General features: G+C 36.4%; 2 protein-coding genes across 2 annotated transcripts; one reads left to right on the top strand and one right to left on the bottom strand.

Moving 5' to 3' along the window:
* Positions 1–5,314: 5,314 nt before the first annotated feature.
* On the top strand, positions 5,315–10,432 carry onecutl (one cut domain, family member, like). Its single transcript, XM_053494989.1, has 2 exons — positions 5,315–6,371; positions 9,983–10,432. The coding sequence occupies exons 1-2, from the start codon at positions 5,315–5,317 to the stop codon at positions 10,291–10,293; spliced, it is 1,368 nt and encodes a 455-aa protein (XP_053350964.1). The 3' UTR covers positions 10,294–10,432.
* Positions 10,433–13,655: 3,223 nt separating this feature from the next.
* On the bottom strand, positions 13,656–20,789 carry LOC128520659 (cathepsin S-like). The gene is made up of 8 exons (XM_053494999.1): positions 20,637–20,789; positions 18,772–18,897; positions 17,657–17,779; positions 17,169–17,321; positions 15,737–15,961; positions 15,458–15,623; positions 15,053–15,155; positions 13,656–13,908 (listed from the first exon to the last, which is right to left on the bottom strand). The coding sequence occupies exons 2-8, from the start codon at positions 18,889–18,891 to the stop codon at positions 13,809–13,811; spliced, it is 990 nt and encodes a 329-aa protein (XP_053350974.1). The 5' UTR covers positions 18,892–18,897; positions 20,637–20,789; the 3' UTR covers positions 13,656–13,808.
* Positions 20,790–22,876: the final 2,087 nt, after the last annotated feature.

Below are 22,876 nucleotides of genomic sequence, written 5' to 3'. Positions count from 1 at the left end.
TCTTGGGAAATACACACCCACACATACACACAAATGCACATCCATGTCATGCACAGTAATATGTATTTACAAATAGAAATATTATCTATTAATGTTTGCAGTCCAATATTGCATGTCAGCCATTTGCCTGTATTGCTGATGGGAGGATTTTTACTATTGCAGGCTATAGCAGATATCTCTTGCTTGATGTTCTTGTAGTGTGTGTTGTGTTTGGCATTAAATTGCAATGTGAGTGTTTATGGGGGAAAAAAGGGTCTGCATTACTTAAGTATGAATAAGTACAATCAGCACCACTAGCAAGCTATCATTAAATACTTCAAACTGATTTTGCATTTGTTTTTTCTTTGGATATGAACATACCGTGTTTAATGCTAACCTTGTATTCTGCTTGCATGGGTTTGTTATTTATATCATAAATTAAGCATATATGTTACACCTAGAATCTCCAACTGTGAACCTCCCTGTGCTGCAGACCCAGAAGTATTTTACTGTTTACTGTTATTAATTTATTAATATTTTTATATTATATTATTGTATTTTATCATAGGTCTGTCATTGCAATTGGAAGTGAATAGCAAATCGATTGTTAACATCAAGATTACACAGGCCTGATTTTGTTTCATTCGTAGCACACAGTCTGCTTGCCAGCACTTCTGTTACTGCATTATAAATATTGCGCATTTTTTGTGCATATGTACAACAGGCCAAAGTTTACACATAGTCAAACATATACTTCGATATGCTTATACGCTGTGTGTGGTAATTACAGTATGTTCCTGCTTTCCTGATCGATATAGGCCACAGGCTCTCACATGGAGGACGGAGAGAACGACAAGTGAAATATATGTCTAGCTGACAACTTCTGGAAACTTCTCCGTAGCTGGAATATTATTTAAGTTGTATTCATGTTAATGCTTAGTTATTAAATAAAAACGAGTAGTGCATAAACAAAAGAGACTTTCCTCTAAGCTAAGCGTATTTTGTATATTCAGATCTCCGTATATGTGCAAAATGATGCGCGCTTCCTCTCCTATTCACACACACGCACGTTGGGTTTGACTTTTTTCGTGTAATGTAAAAAGCCTAAATATACGGACCAAAAAAAAGTCTATTTTATAAAACCTCGAGAGTTGAACAAATTCTTACAGTGTAATAATTCAGCTACACCACCATCCATTCCGTTTAATATTCAGAAACTAGATCTAATAGTTTAAATGTGTTTTAAAATCTATTTTAATTATAGTTATAGGTAGAGCTATGGCCTAATGAACAAGACGTGAAAGTTAAAAACATAAATATTTTAACAAAAGAGCGAGAAACTGTAGTTTCTTTGAGATTAGTACAACTTTATTATTTTTTTTCAACATTTTTTCTTGAGGCACAAGTAATAATAAATGTAATTTAATCAAATTATACCAAAATCTAATTTAAACTAAAGCGTATTTCACAGTAATTTTTTATAGAGTTTTATATAAAGACAATATTGATTAATTTGAAGACGCGGGGGCCTAAAAACCTATTACAAAGTATTAAAGCTAAAATAATCTGGGGATATTATTTCACAAGGTAAATAAAAATAACTCATTTTAATATAAAGAACATTAGGCTATTTAATGTCGTGTTATGAAATAGGATCCTGGTTAGGATTTATTTTCCGTCGGGTTTATTTTTTTCTTTCAAAATAGTGCTGCCTTAGAAACTCGATCACGTTAATTGAATTCTTGACTTCAGGCTTCGGTCGATGTCTATCTGCCATTTAGCTTTATGAAGGCTGCACATATTTTGAGATTTCTTGTATGCGAATACTTCGGCTTAATAATGAAGACGTTTATTGAAAATATTTTAGTAAATGCGTAAAACTCAACTAAAAGTTGTATGACAACGTAAATAAAAATAAAATAAATATAAAGGATATAAATTCAATTGAATTTTTAAAATTGTTAATTTAACTAATTGATTTATATCGTTATATTTTGTTCGAAGAGGTTTACATTGTCCACTAATTAGGTAATTTTTTGCGGGGAAATATATGTGCATAGTTTTTTGTATAGTAACTTTCACATAAATCACATCACATAAAGTAGTTAATAAATTCGTTTATTGAATTGAGTAACAAAATCAACACCTTTACAATCCTTAAACCTGAGCCTAAAAATTATGATGAAATAATTTTGCTCGATTCATTGTTAAAACCAGAATCTTATCTTTAAATACTTAAAATCTTAAAATTAAGATAGCGAAAAACCTTTTCAGCACACATTTACCCAGTCTGTTATAAAGATTTTTGAGGTATATTCTATAAATAGTGCAGTATGTGGAGTTACAGACGTAGATAGTTTCTTACTTTCGATGTACACCTCTCCAAAGGTTTACTGTAGCTTCTTTAGTCATTTTGAAGGTAAGAAAATATAGTGCATCACGTTACAGATATATAACAGTGTGGTATATTTTACACATTTATGAAATTGATTACATTTTTTGTTTGTTTTTTTGCTCGCGTTGGTGAAAATAAATCTATTATCAGGGTCTTCCACCCCACCCCCTACATATTCGCAATCGATCGATCACACATAAACAGCCTGCTTTTTTATGTGCACATTTGCTCACTGTTTTTCCTACGGTTTGAATGTAATTATTGTACCAATGCTTTTTCATCATTTTTGTCCTGTATTTTCATGTTATTTTAAATTTTATATATAAAGGCTGTCACTTTTCAAGAAAGAAATTTGTGAGTCTAATATGAAAAAAAAAACATATATATTACATAGAATACAATACATTATATTGATGAAATTTTTTTTTAAATGTTTGATGAGGAAGATGAATGCAAAAGACGGGATGAGGACCATCACGAGGGAAACCTTTTAGACTGATGCAATCGGCTCAAAGTTCACAATACAGTATCTATGGACCTGTAAAGCTCGAAGCAGCTGGTGACCGCACCATATGTTCACAGAGACATGTTTAAATAATTTAGCAGCTCCACAGCTTTGATTTTAGAGCCATGATCACTGTTCGATCACTCAGCGTACAAAATCTACCGCGGCCTTCACCTGTTAGTTTCTAAACGCGGGCCTTTGCAACTGGTCTGATTGGTGTAAACTAATTATTATTTTTTGATTATTATTAGCATGTGAACATAATTACTGTAGCATATATATTATACAATGTAGTTTATATGATATATAATATTAACTTTAGGCTATTACGCCCTTTAAATCTTCAAATAGCTTGTCATTTAAAAGTTTTTTAAATACAATGACAAGCCACTAAAATATATTATTATTATTATTATTATTATTATTACTATTATTATTATTATTATTATCATTATAACAGAAACCTTTCGTGTAGGCCCCATTTGCTAAATTGTCACGCGACGTTTTCTTGAAAACAAATTGAAAACTGGTCACTTAATAACCACAATAATACTTGCAGAGTGAGATATTTTGAATGAGAGTGAATGGTCTGATGTTTCTCAGGAGAGTGTTTTGTCTGCACTCGAGAGTGAACTTTCCCCTCTGACTGCTCTCTCCATGTTTTCTGGGATGGAAAGGCGCTGAACGTTCTCCCTGCAGCTCTTCCTGAGTCCGTGTGTGTGTCTGTCTGTCTATCTGTCTGGCAGCCCTTCTATGTGTGTGTGTGTGTGTGTATTCGTGTAGCGCAGATTGCGGTGTCGCAACACAGTGGCTGCGACATCCGCAATGTTTCAGGTATTCTATCCTGCTTATCGATGAAAATCAATTGGTCAGCTAAGATAAATCATTAGGATATATCCATCTCAACACACACACACACGCCCACGCACACACGCGCACACACACAAACGCAAATCCATAAGATGCTTGTGCAACAAAGACTTTTAAATAAACGAAGCTTATATGAATCTTAAAACCTCTTTAAAAATGTATAATAAATACACTATGTTGTCAGTTGTTAGGTTCTTAAAACCCTAATGAAACGTAACGTAAGCATTATATTTGTGTATTAATTACTGAGACACTGTTAACAGAGAGGCAGGGTATTCCTAACAAGTAAACGGTCTGCTGCTGAAATAGGAAAAAGAAAGAAAGAAAGAAAGAAAGAAAAGGGGAAAAAGGGAATAATTATTAATAATATTTGTATTCTTAATGGCTAACAAATATATGAATTATTAAGCAACACGTGGGAGGACTGTCTTTGCAGATGTTATTGGACAAATAATTTATAAAAGAATGACACTTTTTTAAAATTTGGTAAACTGATTTATAAAGAGCTACAGTTTCACCAAATATCACTTATTTCTTAATACAAGTGACTAGCAGCCAGTACAGGAGTGAAAGAGTTAATCCGAGTTAGAAATTCATGCCACATCTGTCAGATTTTTAAGTGTGTGACGTTCAGAGGGGGCGAAAGGGAGGAGGAGAGAAAAACGGGGCAGAGATCGATAGAGAGACAGAGGAAAGGGAAGGAGGGGGTGCACAGAGATAATGACAGAAAGGGAGCTGGGCTTGAAGACATCCACAGAGCGCTGGGTTATACAGAGCAGAGCCTAGAAGGTTCAGAAGCAGAGGCGTTTTCCTGCGTTCCGTTTATTTGCACCCGAAAGTGAATTAAACTGAGGAGACGGACCGCCGCTTTTTCAACGCCAGAATCATGTTGATGGTATACTCAGATATCTCAGCTTCATAGCAGTTTGAGTGTTTTTGGATTATCGATCTCTTCCGACGGGAAAACATCATACATTTTCAGGATTCTTGTTTTCCCTTCGCAGCTGTGCGTCGGGTATCTGCTCCAGCATCGCCTGCGCTGCCTTGAGGTAAGCACATCAAACACCACGACGACTAAAAATTCCCTTCAGTATGGTATATAGAGCTTTCGAAAAAGAAACCGATTACGAGTTGAAACTTAAGTTAATAAAATACCACACGTATTGATTTGCACTTGTGTAATTGCCGCGGAGAATTAGAGTAATTGTTGCGCTGTTGTTGCTAAACTTGTCAGTGGTTGGCTAAGAATTGGTAGTACGTGATCAATATGCGACGAGGTTTCATGAGCAACTGATCAATAAGCAATCAAGTGATCACGGCCTACTGTATCTCTTCCGCAGGCTTTCCATGGTCAAGGACAAGGTGCATTTAAGGAGCACATAAAATCCTGAAAATGAACTCCTGTAGCCGCCTTTAAATTCGGGCCGAAACCGAAACAAATATTTACGGCCTTCAGTGGACATACTGCTTCAAACCACTTTGCAAACATTCGCACTTTCTAACTGATACGCCTGAAAGAAAGACATTTTAAGACACATTTTTTTATTTTATTTTTTTTTTTAGAAATGGATGGAAATATGGGAGAGGTGTCAGTTCACAGTCATGTGGAGCTTGCACACAGTCAAGACAGTAGAGTGATGCTGCACTCACGAGACGTCTCTGCTGCCTTCTCACGCCCCGTGTTGGGAAGCCCTTCCATGGGCCTGGACCATGAGCACAGAAGCCCTGGTTACGAGCACAGTATGTCAACACTGGGCTATGGCAGGGAGAGCCCTGCAAACTGTGGCAGCACCTACACCACACTCACCCCCCTGCAGCCATTTGATGACAAGTTTCACCACCATCATCACCACCATCCTTGCTTGCCGGTCAGCAATGTAATCGGGAGCTTTACACTTATGCGTGAGGACAGAGGCCTTGGAGGTAACTTCTATAACCCCTACAGCAAAGACCTGGGCATGGCACAAACTCTGTCTCCACCTCTGGGTAGCTCAGGTCTGGAACCAGCCATGCACAGTTACAGCTCTTTAGGGACCCAGAATGGACATAGTGGACAGATGTTAGCAGGCAGCCATGAGGTCCATATGGGAAGCAATGGGGGTAACCTATTCTGCCGAACAGTGGCAGACTTTGGGAGGGAAATGTCACCCCCCTCTCTGGGCAGTGACCACGGCGTCAGCCACCATCTGAACAAGATGGACAGTCACCACCAGCACATACCCACCTACCACCCCCATATTTATACCCAAACCTATCAGCATCATCACACCAGCCAGCAGGCCTCAAAGCTGGGCGAGCTTTCTGCTTCTCCCCCCTCCTCCTCTTCAAACTCTTCTCTCACCAGGGAGGGTATGTTGGCTGGTTCCCAGAGTAGCAGTGCGAGTGAGGAGATCAACACCAAAGATGTGGCCCAGCGGATCATCACAGAGCTGAAGAGGTACAGCATCCCGCAGGCCATCTTTGCAGAGAGGGTGCTGTGCCGCTCTCAGGGCACCCTGTCCGATCTGCTACGAAACCCAAAGCCCTGGAGCAAGCTCAAGTCTGGCCGCGAAACCTTCAAGAGGATGTCCCGCTGGTTACAAGAGCCAGAATTTCAGAGAATGGCATCACTGCGACTGGAAGGTAAAATTTTCAAGCATGCTTTTTAGACAGACAATTCAAACTAAAACAGATCTGGTTTCAATGTGAATTCACAGCTCAATATATTATGAAGCACATACTGAGAAATTCAAAATGATAGTAGTTAAATTTTTTCTTCTTGTAAAAACAGACAAATTTTTGGTTTCCTTTGCAATTTTTTTCTTTGTCCAAAAATAGTTAATCATATCACAGGTATGTGTACTGGCTAAATATATTGCCCAAAATTGTGTTAAAATACACAATTCTCAAAACAAAAGAAAGTAAATTTTTCATTACTCGTACCTATCTCAGTTTGTGTAAGATATAGAGAATTGATTCTCTTTGTGGGGTGCAGTATAATATGCTTTAGAGATTTGCTTTGAAATCTAGTGCTTGTTATAGTGTTGCAGTGTTGTGACAAGACTAGGGCTAAATATCCAGTTGATGCACATGGCGCACAAAGAGCTTCACAGAAAAACAGTAACATGAGAATGGCTCTCAAAATGTCGGAAAGCTCTCTCAAGTAGCTAGCCACTGTAGACGAACGTGGATGCGGTCGTGCCAAAGTCTGTCCAAATCCCAAGCGATCAATCACCAAAGCTTGAAATGCGTTTCAGAATGAATTATTCTGCTTGCATTATCACCACAGATATTGATTGGTGAACAATGTGCTCTCAGTCATAGGAGTGTTCTTAGCGCGGAAATACACAAAATAAATCAATGGCCTGTTCGCCTGCATGGTACTGCATCTTCTTGATGTTAGTGTGCCACATCCTGAATACACTAATGTGAGTAGTTTGGCAACTGGCCTCTAATATATATTGTCATGAGGAGCAATATTTATAGTTTAATTTTTCAAAAGTATTTTATTTTAGGTTGATGGGCACTAAAATATTCCTACAGTAGATTAATACATCAAGTATGTTAATATTTCGTATTATTTGACTAATCATATATTTTTTGCGCAATTGTCCTTCCAATGCACACTTACAAATTGACAAACACTTATACACAGTCTTTTTAGCCCTGGCAAAGGCACAAGGTGGACACCTCTGAGCTTTTCTATGTAACCTACTTTCCACAAGGATTGGCGTTTCTTGCCAAGCCTTTTGTTTAATTATCAGCTGGTATTGATTTCCTTGGGAAAGCAGAGCACAGGCCGCCAGCTCACAGCTCCTGTGAATAAGCAAGTGCAGGGTGGAATTAGAATGCATGCTGCCCTACGCCTCCTTTCAGAGAGCAGGAAACTTAAAACAGAACATGGACTGGGAGAAGGATGATCCAAATTAATAGAAAATAGTGTATCTGAACAAAGACATCATAGCAGTAATTATATAAGAAACTATTCTACATTTTTCTTTAGTTTTCTTTTTTTGTAAATAACGTGGCTGCAAAAATAAGGCCAATCCAAATTGAGGTCCATTAAAAAAAAGGAGAAAAAAAATCTTGCAAATGCAGTGTTCATCCAGATAAAAATTTCTTTAAATTCTGCATCAGTCTGTAAGACTTTGTTTGAAAACCCTACCATTTAGCTATTTAGATTCATAGCTTAATTCTTTATGACATATCTGCAGTTTTTTTAAACAAAATACAACAGAAATTCTGAATTCTAGCAACTATATGCAACTATACCACATTTGTGCAGGAGTGTTTTAGAAAAAAATTATTAGCTTTTAATTTGTCATGTTTTGGAAATTGCTAGAATTCATAATTTGTGTTGTATTCATATTGCACATAAGCTGACTAAAATATGTCTATAAATATGAATGGAATATAGAAAATATGTTGTTTTTAAATTTGTTTATATATTTAAAAAAACAACATATATATATATATATATATATATATATATATATATATATATATATGTGTGTGTGTGTGTGTGTGTGTACAGAGTCAGTATATGTATACACAAAATGTGATATTATTATTAACATAATATTAATAATATTATTATATATAGCAATATATAATATTTAGTGATAAATTTAATATAAAATATTTATACAAGTTTTGCTTTTTCTTAAGTTTGTATAAACCATGTATATATAAACCATATACCATATATACAGTATTCAACCTGTGAACCTGTGTAGGTGTATGCAGGATATACTGCTTATAATTGAAAAAGACGATTGAGAAAGAGCGAGACAGAGTGACTGGCTCAGTAACAGAGCAGGATGGAGATCATTACTCTATCCCATAGCTCCCTGGCAGTGCAGGGATTTCACACACAAGCACTGGAGCCTGAAGCTCTTGTCTTAAAGTCTAAATGAGTAAATGCGATATAGAAAAAGGCTTGAGTGGCTCTCAGTGTCTCAGTGCAACATCAGCGAGTTTGAGAGTTATTTAGCAACTCTGTTGACAGGCAAAATAAGGTATAGAAGAGCACAAGGCTGTCTACAATTCAAATTGACATGGTTGAGATTGAGGCATGATTGTTTTGCCTGCAGAGCCTTAAAATAAACTGTGTATTTGTTCAGCAAAAGCCATGGCAGTGGTGAAAGGGTTAACCAGGTTCTGTAGGTCGAGGAGGCTGAGCAGCATAGATTTAATCAATAATTTCTATCAGCCCGTGGCCCAAGAAATCAGCAGGGGGTGGGTCAGAAGAGAGGGAGGTTGAGAGGGGGCAGTGAGGTAGTGTAGTGAGGGATCGTGGTTTGGGGGGGGGTGGATAAAGAACAGGGGTGCTTTCGATCACGTTTCAGCAACATGAGACAAGAGGCATACATCATGATTAAGGTCTGCTCTCACGATCATAAGAACTCTATGGGGGGATGTTTATGGCTGTAAAAGAGGTGCAGTGCTTTGGATTTATAGCATGGTAATTCTCAAGCTTTTACACATGATTACAACACGAGGAAGCGTTTAGTTAATGCTTGGTGCTACACTGCTGAGTGTTGGCAGGGAGAATGGAAGGGAAATGCTTCGCTATACACTCTTATACATTTGTAATTGTCTTTATAAAGTGGATAGTGATGTGTGTTAGTACTATTTCATTATTACTCATTAGTGGAGACAACCATCTATCTATCTATCTATCTATCTATCTATCTATCTATCTATCTATCTATCTATCTATCTATCTATCTATAGCACTAAGCACTACTGTAAGTAATAAAGTGCTATATATAGCATCAAGTAATAAAGAAATAGCACTAACATTGCTAACACACATCGCATGGCACATGTTTTACTCTCTACAACTTTTCCTTGAAAATGATTAACAATTAACGAATTATTATTAACATCAGCAAAAATGATTGTTTTTAATAAACAATAAATTTAAGCACTTTTTTTTGCCAAATCTAGCTCTTTGTAAATTGTTTCATTTTGCAGATGTTTCTAAAAAGTCATCCCATAGCTCCATTACCAGACAAATGCAATAATTACAGTTACGATTAGAACTTTTATATTTTAATTCTATAAAAGAATAATATTCATTCTACTAAAGACTAAGAAATTTATATGGTAGGCTCATTATTCTTTTAGATTTTTTAAATAATGAATAATAAAAAAATTATGCATGACAAATAAACTTTTTGTATCATAAATTAAATTACTTTATTAATTATGATAATCTGACTCTATCTTATTTTCTTTCTCTGTCTTAGCATGTAAGAGGAAAGAACAGGAGCAGTCTAAGCAAGAGAGGAACCAGGGACCAAAGCGTACTCGGCTGGTGTTCACAGACTTACAGCGACGTACACTGATGGCGATCTTCCGAGAGAACCAGCGGCCTGCTAAAGAGCTGCAGGTGACAATTGCACAGCAGCTGGGCCTTGAGCTTTCCACTGTAAGCAACTTCTTCATGAATGCTCGCCGCAGAAACCTCAACCGCTGGAGTGAGGAGGGACGCCCATCCTCCACCGGGTCCTCAGGGTCCAGCACCTCCTCCCCTACTGTCTCCTGCACTACAGCATGATGCGAGAAGAGGCCAGATCTCCACATCATGTGAAAGATCGAACAGCTCTGACGCTGACAGAGGTTTTTTCTTATTTAATCGGAAACGTTTTACACAGGAATTAAAGTACATTACAAATAAAACCAAAGATAAAATGCTACAAGAGAGATAGATTTCTCAGTATAGTTATCAGTATTTAACTGGTAGTTATTCTTTAATCTGGAATAGAAGAACTGATTTTTTTTTAATGCAAGAAATGTAATGTCAGTAAAAGGTGATTCACCAAGTATGCTGCAGTATTTTAGTGTGCAGTGTTTTTTGGTATCACTACTTTTGTTTAAATACAGAAAACAGTATCAGTATTTTAAAAATCAAGACACACGACGTGGACAGTTTTTGCCTTGACAGTTAATCCATTTCCTTGATAAAATATGTAAAGACAAATATGACCAAAGAAAAATGCCAAAAGAATGTGAAATGTTTTACTCCTTATTTGTTTATTTCATCTTGGGTAAATTCTAACTAAGCTACAGTGTACCTTTCAATCCTGCTGCCCAAGATTCTGTGTGGAGCCTGAGCCTGTGAGCAGAACTGACTAGCATCTTCCTAAACTCAACAATGAGCCTGAAACCTATAAGGATGAAAACAGATCCTAAAGGAGAGGGAGGAGGGGCAGAAGGATGCGTTTTTAAAGAGTACCCTCAAGAGCACTGATCGATTGATTGGTGAATCTCACGGGAGCTGCTGCAGAGAAATACAGACAACGGTACAAAGAGCTCTGTAGCTGTACAGTGAGCACCAGTTATTATCATTTGTAATTTTCATTCTCTGATCCAAAAATAGAGAAAACTTCTCTAGATCAACTGCAAGATTTTACTTGGTGTTCATAAAGGACAATGGAGAAATTTATCACCTGATGATGGTTTTTCTACAGATATCAAGCACACAAGCCATGGTGAATTCAATCTCAAAGGCCTATTGTTTATTATACCCTAGAGAGATAAAACACTGGAATAGCATTTGTGACTAAAGCTCAAAATTTGAACTCAATGAACTCCATCATTAGTTTATATTATTATTATTATTATTATTATGCTGTTATTTATGTATTTATTTCTTTGTTATTTATTTGGTAAATATTGTAAGTATTTATTTCATCGAATATTGTTTGTCTATAATCTTGTTTCTGATGGGAGTCCCATCATAATACCAAAGACAAAGGTTTGTCCTCCCTGAATGTAGGCTCTGCTGTTGTTTGTTTCTGTAACAATGCTAGTGTTCTAACTGTCCATTTAAAAAGAAAAAGAACAACATCACATGCAATGCATGCTCAAGTCGGAGCACCTCTGACCCACTGAACAAATCTAGAAACTGCACCAGCTGGAAGATTAGAACTATTGACCAGAATCACATAGATCAAGCTGAGAATACAGTCTGAAAGTTCAGCCTGGCTAGGGATGCTTTTTGATTATGTCTGAAGCATCCAACTTCCTGAATGCTTTTTCCAATTTTTGCTGGACTAAATTAGTCATAATTTATCCATGTCATCCCTTTAAATTTAATGCATTGAGCTTTACACATAGACCTACGCAAAGCCCTGTGACTTTTGCAGTGTGTGATACAGTGTTACATGGGGTTCAGGGGTACAAGAGTTGCAGTGCCATTTTGGCTGCGTTCGCATGTGTCACTCTGTCTTTAACCTTCGCAGGGTGTGAAGTGAGGCCCCTTCACAGCATGCACTTGAAAGAGGGACCATGAAAGAGGCCATCGACTTTTGCTGACATGAAAGAGGCTCTTTTTATGTGTGTCCTGTTGGAGGCTGGGGCTGAAGCTGGCCGCTCACTCAGTCAGACCCATGGGTTTAGGGCATTCAGAAGGGAGGGCAGATCAGAGAAGGGCTGCATTACCAAACCAAGGGATAGTGAGTGGGGAGGGAGTGTTGGAGAGTGCAAATTAAACTTTAATGAGTGACAATTGTAAGCGTGCTGCGAGCAGAACAAGAGTGTCTGCATCATCGCATGTGTTAACAACTCATACTCAGCAGCTGTCCGGGTGCAGCAATTTTCCTAGTGTGGCCAAAGGAGCTTTTTTTTTTTAATTAGTGCGTAGCATCACTGATCATAAAAACAACTTGGAAGTATAAAGAGTAATTAAAAGTAGCAATCTTAGGGAGCCCCTAGTGGTTAAAGGATTATTCTGTCTCTTAGAAGAAAATGGTTGAAGGGTCAGAGGATGGGCCAGACACAAATACAGGACCATGTGGTTTAAAAGCACTGTAGGAACTGGTCTGTATAACCTGGACTGCACTGTGCTAGGGATGTTTTGGCATGTACATGCTATAAACATACACTCTTGTTAATGTCTCTCATTTCTTCTTACACATATGTGTACACTACTGTATGGAAGCATTTGCATCCCTTTTTTATTGCTGGACAGTGACAGACAGTGGTTGGTGCATAGTTTCTGCCTACGACTGTATGTGTGACTTCATTTTGCCATCCAAGAAACAACTCGACTCATTCACTACTATGAAGAATTCATCTACCTCAATTGTATGTGGTGTAGCTGATATGTAACTGTACCAAAGATCCCATGCATTCAGGGAGAGTTTGTGTCTCATCTTTTCTAACCAAATGTGCTGGAATCAATCTGAAAGCGCTAATCACTGTTTTATCTACAGACAGCGATAAAACATACATACAAATTTATTAGTTGACTGTGTTGACAGGGAAATAAAAATCAATCATCGATGCAGATACCAAATGGGACAATCGAAGCAGGAAACGGTGGTCTTGCTGTATTTATGATTGTTTACTCTTCCCACAAGAGGTTAACCAATTGAAGATAATTTAAAAAATAAATAGATGACAGCTGAATACTAAAACTGGAAAGTGTCTAATCATAAAATAGTTACAGCCACTGAACACCTTTTGTAATTTGTCTAAATAGAATATAATTTTAGAAGACAATGATACATTGATAGAACTTTTGAAGAATAAACACAATTGACCTTTCAGCTTGTAGAACTGAAAGATACTTTAGAACAAAGGCATCTGATTTACGTGTTAAATTGGTGATCATGATCCCTAAAACCGAAAAAAAAAAAAAAAAAAAAAAAGGTTACAGGTACCAAAAAGCTTTAAGATCATTATCATTCGTCATGTTGTCAGTTTTATTTATTACATTTGTCAGTAATTCATTGTGCCATTCTCGCCTCATGTTAACTTATGAATGTTGCTAATCAACCAAAGGTTTTGAATCATGACAGTCTGTGTGTCAATCATAACTGGATGTTGTGTACCAATTTTGAAAAATCCTTTGATACCTCATGTGAAATTGTTTGTTGTGATGTTGCACTAATAAAAAGACACTTGTAAATTCAGTGGGGTAGAATCATGTTTTTATTATCACAGTTTCTATACAAAAATATCTGTTCAAGTACAAAGATCAATTCGTTTAGTAAAATTTAAAATAAAGATAAAATACAATACTAGAAAAACAAGGAATCCAAGATAAGCTGCTTCTGCTTAACTGTGCTACATTATTGGGTAGCAAGCATAACTTGCAATGCCACACATATTGCCTTTGTTGCGGGCCATGCGGATGTAGCCTCCATCTCCAAAATGAGAGCCCCAGCTGTCAGACACACAAATTACAGAAACACAATGTCATCATTCTTGAGATCTACAGTACATTTAGCAAACTTCATGAAGAACATCACACTGATACCAGGGCCTGCTTTGCCCTGAGAACAACCTCAACTGTTCACATGGATTCACAGGATGTTTTTAGGTGCATTTTCTATCTGCAAATCTCTTGCTCTACCAGAACACACAAATTGCTGTTCAAAACTGGATTTAGATCTGGTGACGGTAAAAAGCACTAAAGAACACCGATATCATAGTCATGTTTATGTCAATTGTTAATTAAAATCATTAGATCATGAGTTGGGGCAATGAAGGCATGCAGATAGTCACCCGCAATATGATGTAATAATGGCCATCATTAAGTGGCTAAAAAGATGCCAAGAAAACATTTTACGAAATTTAGACACAATGGATTTGTTCTTTTGCTGTGAAATTCTGATTAACATCTGTGTACTTCAGCAGAAATTAAGATTCATCAGAACAGGCTTCATTTTTCCCCCTCTTTCTTTACATGTCCAGTTTTAGGTGAACCTAGGGTTAAGGGTCACTCCCTTCAGCCTCAGCTTTCTGGTCTAGGCTGAACCTGATGTGGGCTTGTGCTGTTGTAGCCGGTCTGCCTTATGGGTCAACGTGTTGTGCATTTCAAGACCCTTTTCTGCTCACCACAATTGTACAGAATGGCTGAGTTACTGTAGACTCTCCCATCAACAAGGTGTTTCAAACCTTGGGACTGCCTCTCCCTGCATGTCTTCCTAACTGCAATATTCTGAGTAAATCCAGTCAAAGAAATACTCAAACCAGCCTGTCTAGCATCAACAGTCATGCCACATTAGAAATCATTGCAAATCACATTCCCCTCTCCCCATAATTTTGATACAACTGCATTATTTTATACACTGCAATATTACCACATGATGGGCTGATCAGATAACAACATGAATGAGTAAGTACTAGAGAATACATGTCCCTAATAAATTGCTCTGTGAGTGTATAATGCAAGTGTATGTTTAAATGAAAGTCAAACAATGTTGGCATGACAATCTGTTTGGTAAGTAGGTTTGTTTTTTTTTTGTTAGAGAGATCAGTGTTATATTAAAGATTAATTAAGATTAAAACTGAAATTTGTACTGTACCTGTTTTTCACTAGCCAGTAGTCCTCTCCATTCATGCTGCCATACCCTACGACCAGCACTCCATGATTTACGTTCTGGGTGCAGGAAACATCATTGTAGACACCTGTTAGGAAAAGTAGACAAAGTATAGATCAACCATAGAACATACTGCAAAGAGACTATAAAATTGTTTAATTCATGTGCATTTAAGTGGCAGAAAAGACATGTCTCACAAGAGCACAGTTTTGCCGAATGCACTGCCATGCAGCACACAGTAATTAAAAATATGGTAAAAAGTCATTAATTTAATTGCAAACTCTTAATGTGTCTTATTTTATGGTAATCACATCAACGTGTATATAAATACAAGGTCATCCGCTGATTATATTATTTTAAGCCCTCTTTACTTATCAAAGTAAATCATACCACTTCTATATAAGATGAACATTGGACGAGTAGCATCAATAGCCACAGAAATAGGTCCAATGGTGGCCACAGCTTGCTTAAGTGCCTCCTCGTCACCTGGAGAAACAAAATCGTAACTGGAGCAGTTGGCAGCACGTTGTGATGGATCATACCTGCACTGTCCATCCTGGAAAACAAATAAGAAACCAATAAAAAAATATATAATTTTTTTGTACTGCCACACATTGCATGCAAGACAAGTTTTACATTTAAAATAGGAATTTAAAAAAGTTAACATACCACTCCAGTGTAAGGGTAAGCTTCATCAGAATCTATACCACCATTGTCAATGACGTACTGGAAGGCCTGGCTCATGAAACCTCCATTGCAACCTTTGTTTCCATATTTAGAGGAACAGTCCACCAAGTTTTGGGCACTGAGCGATTTCACCTGACCCGTAGTACGTTTAAGCTGACCCTCTAGCGCACCAACAGCACTGAAGGCCCAGCATGAACCACATGAACCCTGACAAGGAAATACGATTAAAATATCAAGAAAGCTTCTCAACCAGCTTACTTATGACAATTCCATATACATTTTCCAGTATAATGGCCTTTAAGACAAATATGAATATTTTTCTGTATTATTTGTATAAAAGCACTGAATTTGTTTAGCATAGTGTAGACATGGGTGTTTTTGTAACTCCCATTAAAAAGGCAGGCTGTGGGTCAAACAGAAAAAAAAAAAAAAAAAAAAAAAAAAAACACAGCCTGTTTAAAAACACGGTTTAAAAAGCTGTGGTCACTAACTTGTTCACTCTCACACAAAGAAAATATACAGTATCTATACACATTAAAACTGTAAAGTCGGCATGTCTGTACATTGAAGATATTTGCAAAAACAAACAAACAAACAAACAAACAAAAAAAACACACACAAGATAAGTAATAGAACACATCAAGATGTTTTTTGGAATTTTTGTTTCTGCATGCATGACAAAAAAACTCCTGAATAAATTTTAATTGGTTTTTCAGGTGTACTGTATTTGGCCGAGCTTGAGGTAACATATACTGTAGACTTTGTTTTATTGCAATCGGCCCATAAGAAGAGAAGATATGGTATTTTGATACTTAAAAAAAGAAAAAAAAAAAAAAAAAAAAAAAAAAAAAACACCCTTATATCATTAAAAAAAAAAAAGAAAAAAAAAATTTCAACCTGGGGAAAAAATAATAATTAATCTCAAAATTTAACAGATGGCGCGGTACATTTAATACACGCTTGTGTGTGCAATTGAAAACTACAGTACGTAATAAACACACTCATCTTCACTATGCGCACTTCAAGATAAAACTTAGAACTCATTCCAAAAATTAGAAGAGTGGCATTAAAAATTGCTTTAAAAACACGCTTATGAGTCTGCATATATGCGTGTGTGTACTGTATATACACACACACACGTAGATATTAATTACTCCCCCCTACATATACATTTTCTTTTATGTATAGTACAGTATATTTTCTCTGTGAGAGAGTGAATGAGTGAGCGATCACAGCTTTTTAAGCCATTTGTGACAAGGTCTTGTGTGTAGCATTTTATGTTTTTTACTCTAAGCTGTAGAATTATGCTTAGTCTGACTGTGGATTAAAAAAAAATAAAAAAAATGGCCATGTCAAATAATCAAATACTTAACTGAGACAGTCAGTATTATAGCAAAGAAAAACGAAATATTACCTGGTTTTTAACATCTGTTACATAACCCTGATCTCTCCAGTCAACTGAATCTGGTACTGAAACTCCAGCAGAGGCAACAAATCGAGAAGATCTCCTTGTTAGGTTCGGAGGTACTTGTGTCCCAGCAAACATCTGCAGGATCTCTTCTCTAGTCTGACAAAAATTTACACAAACTGCTACAGTAGAAGATATTTACTGGATTCAAGTTCACTTTCAGTTTATAGAATAATTAAACAAACAAAAAGTCTACTTTATTGAATACACAGTTCCTATTTGTGCAAAAAATGTATTACATATAATTAAAATGTGGCAATAGGAATAAGGAAGTCTAAAATAAGTTTATTGAACTGAATGTGTTTGGTTAATAGATAAAATACTTTACCAAAAACATACTTAAGAAATTTACACATGTAATTAATTTTGCATTTGCCTATAGGCCCAATTAGCTGATTTTGAAATTCAGTATTTTTGCCATTAGACAATCTTACCATGTCTGCCATATGGTTCATGCCCAATTCATATGTGTGCATTCCCAAAGAGGCCTCCAGGTTGTGCAGGGTGATCAAGCGTATGTTATTCTCCCAAATCTCTCTTCGACCCAACTCCTCCAACTGCCACCACACATTGAAAAATTATTGGTACTTGCATATTAAAAAGGACTGCTTTTACCATTTCTGGTAAAAATGTAAACAAAATGTAATGACAGCATTATGTCATCTTACAATAAAATTGTAAAATACCAAAAGTGTAGTCAGATTTGTTTAATGTTTTGTAACTTTTATTAAATAATTTATTTTCACTGCAGTTTATCAAACCTACATAAGTATTATTATACAAGTAGTATTGTAATGCTTTAAATTTCTGTCTGACTGTTGCCGTGTGGGTGGAGCTTTAACAGACATCAGGGAGCTTCAGGACTGAGATCATTTCACTGGAAAGTTAAAACCAGCCTTGAGACTAAGATTCTTTAAATTTCTGAGGTTACTGGAATTTACAGTGATATAAGAGACAAAAATATTGAACAATTACCCTTGCAAAGGGGTCAATATGAACAATTTTAAGGAGACCACACTGTTATTAAGACTACTATAATACTACTACAGCTATGACTAAAAAGCAGCTGTAAAATTCTGTTCTGGAAACTTGTTCCTTGTTAATAGTTTAGAGCTGTGTTTGCATAAACTAGCTGATCTGGTATACATTTGCATTTTTTGAATATAAACAAATTTGAAAATAAAATGTACAATCTCCATAGGACGTTTTTGCGCATGGAGCACAAAAGGAGCATGCCTAGCTCCTTAAATTGTGAATTTACAGAGAGTGGCAATTTTTTTTATGCTAAATATTTAAGGTATGTGCACTTTCATATGTACCTCTTGCAGACATCAAATTTGCTCATGTGACTTGCCCTTTTTAAAATTACCAAACTAGTATAGCTCTATCTGCTGACAAAGCTTTCACAATCATTTCTACATCAATAGGCTTGGTCCATATTACTTAAGGAGGGAAAGTTTTCAGCCAGAGTTTAGTTTTTGAAATCTAACAGAAATAAACGTCAGTTTAACTATACACATTTTGTAACTGGCTTAGGAGTTATACTTGCCTCACTGTTGTACGTTTTGCTGTGATTCTTCTTCCACAGCAGCCAGTGCATGTCCAGGCTTGGGTCTTTAAGGGCCACTACTGCCCCACAAATCACTGTGAACAGCAAGCTCCTCAACATTTTCACCTGGTCAAAAATCATAAACAGTTAATATAAGGGACTGAAACAAATACATTAAAAACACATGCTAAACAGTTAGCCAATGAAATAAAACAAAATGACCATACTATGTTTTGGCCTAAATTTTAGGTTATTTTAGAGAAGTGAAATGCTTCGGTCAGCTGCAAAGTTTACCCAGAACAGGAAGCATAAAGGGAAGATAAGGTATTAGATTCTGTTCAAATCGCTTGTTGCGTAGCTAAGAAGTTGTGGAGTGAATTTTATGTACAAACTACATATAGTCTTAAACTACATATCATGGCTTTCACATGACAGTTGAAGTTTCTATAAAATTCATACAACACAACATCCAGAACAGTTTACAAATTTTCTCTCTCCCCTAAACCTCTCAAATCCAAATCATAAGTGTTGCCCATTACAGGACATAAAGAATGAGAGGAAAAATAATTGATTATCATGTGACAATTGCACCTGTCAAGGGGTGAGATACATTAAGCAGTGCATGAAGGGTCATGAAACTGATCTGTTGAGAAGCAGGGGGGAAAATGTGCTACTGTAAGAGCGACTTTTACAGTACATAGGTCAAATTATGGTCACAGCAACTTCCAAACTGCAGGCCTTGTGGGGGTTCCTGCTATGCAAATGATCTGCTGCTAACATCTCCAACACCTTGGCGCGAGAGTTCTTCAGAGTATTTATTTGGAGCACCTACCTCGACAGGTCAGTTGATTTAGTGGCACAAAGGGGAATATACAAAATAATAAGCAGGTGGTTTTAATGGTATGTATAAACTTTTTAAGCAGGAGATATCCAGGCCACTTTCTTTAGCACGTGAACTTTCACAGAAGTATTATGTACATTTCCATCATCTGCCAGCACGAGTTCATGTGGTCGACTGAAGAAGACATTAAGCCTGATAATGCTAGAGATCACGCAGACGTTCCACCTACAAACTGTGTAGAAATACTGCCATCTGTTGGACTACTATTGCAATAAACCAGTTAACAATAACTGATTGTGGTGTTTTCCTCCTCTGAAACTGTATCATAACCTAGAACAATGAAACTAAGCCCGTCTAACAACGACCTTGTTAACATACCCTCTTCAAACACTGAACAATTTCAACACTTTTTACACATTTATCTTTTCTTACAATATTTGTCTTAGGATCACACAATTGCCCACTCGGTGTGCTTTATATACGAGAACAAAAGTAGCAGCACACGGAAGTTAAATAACCCGTTGTTCCTCAGGAAAAAAACAACCGCTGAACCAGGATTGTTTTTGTATATTCCTGATTTTGTAGTATAAGTTTACAGAGTTTACAAACTTTTTATAAAAAATGCCACATAATAATAAGTAAGGCAAAATTACATCTTTAACTAACAAGGATTTCACAACTTTTACCTCAACGTACCAATGTGTTAAAGTGTCAAATATCTGTTTCTCACAACAAATCAGTTCATGTTCCCCTTTCCCCCCATTCATATACCCCAATGAATCAAACGAAATAAAAGCTGATATAAAGTTATAAAATAACTACCAAACACAATTTATTCACAGAACAATAAACACAACCTAATTTTAAAAATATCGTACTAAAACCGAAAGTAAAAATCGTCACCAGCTCCACAAAAAACTAGCACTAAGAGTCAACATGGATTTTTCTCGACAATTCTCGAAAATGTGGATTTTCTTAAAAATGACTTGGGTATGTGTGCTGTGTATGTTTAAACAGCACTTACCTCTGGGCGCCTCTTAGATAAACAGCCAACCAACCTAAGGAGGAAGCAGAACCTGACTGACTCATGCCTGTCTGCCTCGCTTTCAACTTATAAATTGGGTTATCACGTGTCAAATGAGATCACGAGATCATTTAAACAGTTTGGTCTAGATAGAAAAGCCATTTAGACTTTTGCAATATCGACAAATGTTGTCAGCTATTTTATTAATTTTTTTTATTTCTGTCGACGTTTGCAAAGTAGGAAAGCCCTTATTAGGTTAACGGAAGTACGTTTTATAATTAGGCTTCAAGCGGCTACATGCAAAACCACCTACTACCAGACTAAATATTAAATATGTTTAGTTGTCCTGCAGTGCTGAAATGTGTTTATTAGACGCCACGGGACGATAGCCTATCTCCATACTATTTTTACAATTCGTTTCAAAGTCACATAACAAGCCTGATTACACCCCCCCCCTTTTTTTTTTTTTTTTTTACTTTTTTTTATGTAGTGGGAATTTTTACACGCCCACACGCTTACTTTAGAAAAAAGGACAGTCCGGAACTATGAACCAGCAACGTAAATTTCTGTAATTGCTCTCCTTAATCTGTTCATACATTCCTGAAAGCATTTTGACTTTAAATCATGAGCTTCAAAATGGAATCACTTTCATACAATGTTTGAGTAAGCCTTCTATTTGGACTTCTTTATGGTATTCGTTAGATTTGTGCTAAAGGGACGATTAAAAAACTGCCTTTTCTACACTTTAATGAAAGTTTATTTCTGCACTTGGTATTCACGTTATACTGTATTTGACACCCGCATATTTATCAAATTATCCCACAGCCAATCATGTGTCAGGGTCAGGGGTAGCTCAGTGGTTTGGACTACAGTTCGGAAGGCCCAGGTTCAAATCCCAAGACTGCCAAGTTGTCCCTGTTGGGCCCTTGAGCAAGGCCTCAAATGTCTAAATGTAAATGTGTTAGCAGCCCAGTGCAAAAATGAATGATGATACAGGTCAAGAGCTTCAGTGAATGATGAAGTCAAACATCAGAAGAGGAGAAAGCTTTTTTTTTTTATATATACTGTACCTTACAGTCTCCAGAGTTTAAACCCAATGTTGTGATTAACAAGATTATTAAGTGAAGGGCAACTGTTATTCACTTCCAGTAAAATAAAAGCCTGAGAAACATCAACCATAAAAGATAATTTTGTTGCATGCAAACAACTAAAGACCATCATTTTGCAAGCACCTTCTGCTGGTCTTTTTACTGCAGTCTTGGACAGTGTTCACGTATAATGTCAATACAAAGGATATCATGTTATCGAAAGCCAACAGCAACGTAGTTGTCAAAAAATAAAGGGGAAACTGCACAGGGAAGTGAAATCTGTTAGTCAGGCTCCTGTCATATGTCTCAGCTTTTTTCTCAGAAAGGAAAGTGTGGTCATTTGTGGGCAAAATTTTAAAATGTTAATTTGTAATGATTTATTTATTTATTTAACATTCTTGTGAATCCTGTAAGTGTGTGTGTGTGTGTGTGTGTGTGTACAATTGAGTGCGCGTTAATGCGAAATATACAACCTCAGTATAAATAAATTTGTCACACTCACCACAGGCCAAAGGGTTTTTTGTGCGTCATTGTTGAAAGGAAAAAAATTGGCACATGAAAATCAGATGTATGCACATTACATACCAAAAAACAGCATGTGATACATTCGAACCTGCTTCCATCACTGTATGAATTTTAATAATATGGAAAATAATCTTTTTTGATCAGGTTAGCAGTTGTTAACATTTGCTTTAGAATAGCCTGGCAGCAAGAAAAGAATTTTGCAGCAAATAGTAAAAGTGAAAAAGTAAGAAGTCTCCTCTTTAGCTTCACACACATACAGTACACACACACACACACACACATACAGCGCCTGCGGGCATAATTAATTTTTGTGGAATGAATAATTTGAGTTTCCATTATTCTATCGTTCCATTATTATGGGAAAATTAAATTTGGTTTACGAGTGTTTTGGAATACGAGCCTGCTTCCGGAACGAATTATGCTTGTAATTCAAGGTTCCACTGTAATTGGGAAAACTTCTCCTGTAACTTTACCAACATTTTCCAAAATTTTTAACAATTCCATAACTGTTATAAAATATCTGTGTATTTAAAATGTCAGTATTTTTTAGGATTGTGGGTCACATTGTATTTATCATATAATAAATAGTGATGTAGGACATTAATATTTAGTATAAACATAATGTTA

Source organism: Clarias gariepinus, chromosome 4 (assembly GCF_024256425.1).
Source record: "Clarias gariepinus isolate MV-2021 ecotype Netherlands chromosome 4, CGAR_prim_01v2, whole genome shotgun sequence".
Taxonomy (NCBI): domain Eukaryota; kingdom Metazoa; phylum Chordata; class Actinopteri; order Siluriformes; family Clariidae; genus Clarias; species Clarias gariepinus.
This window is presented reverse-complemented; position numbering and strand designations above follow the sequence as displayed.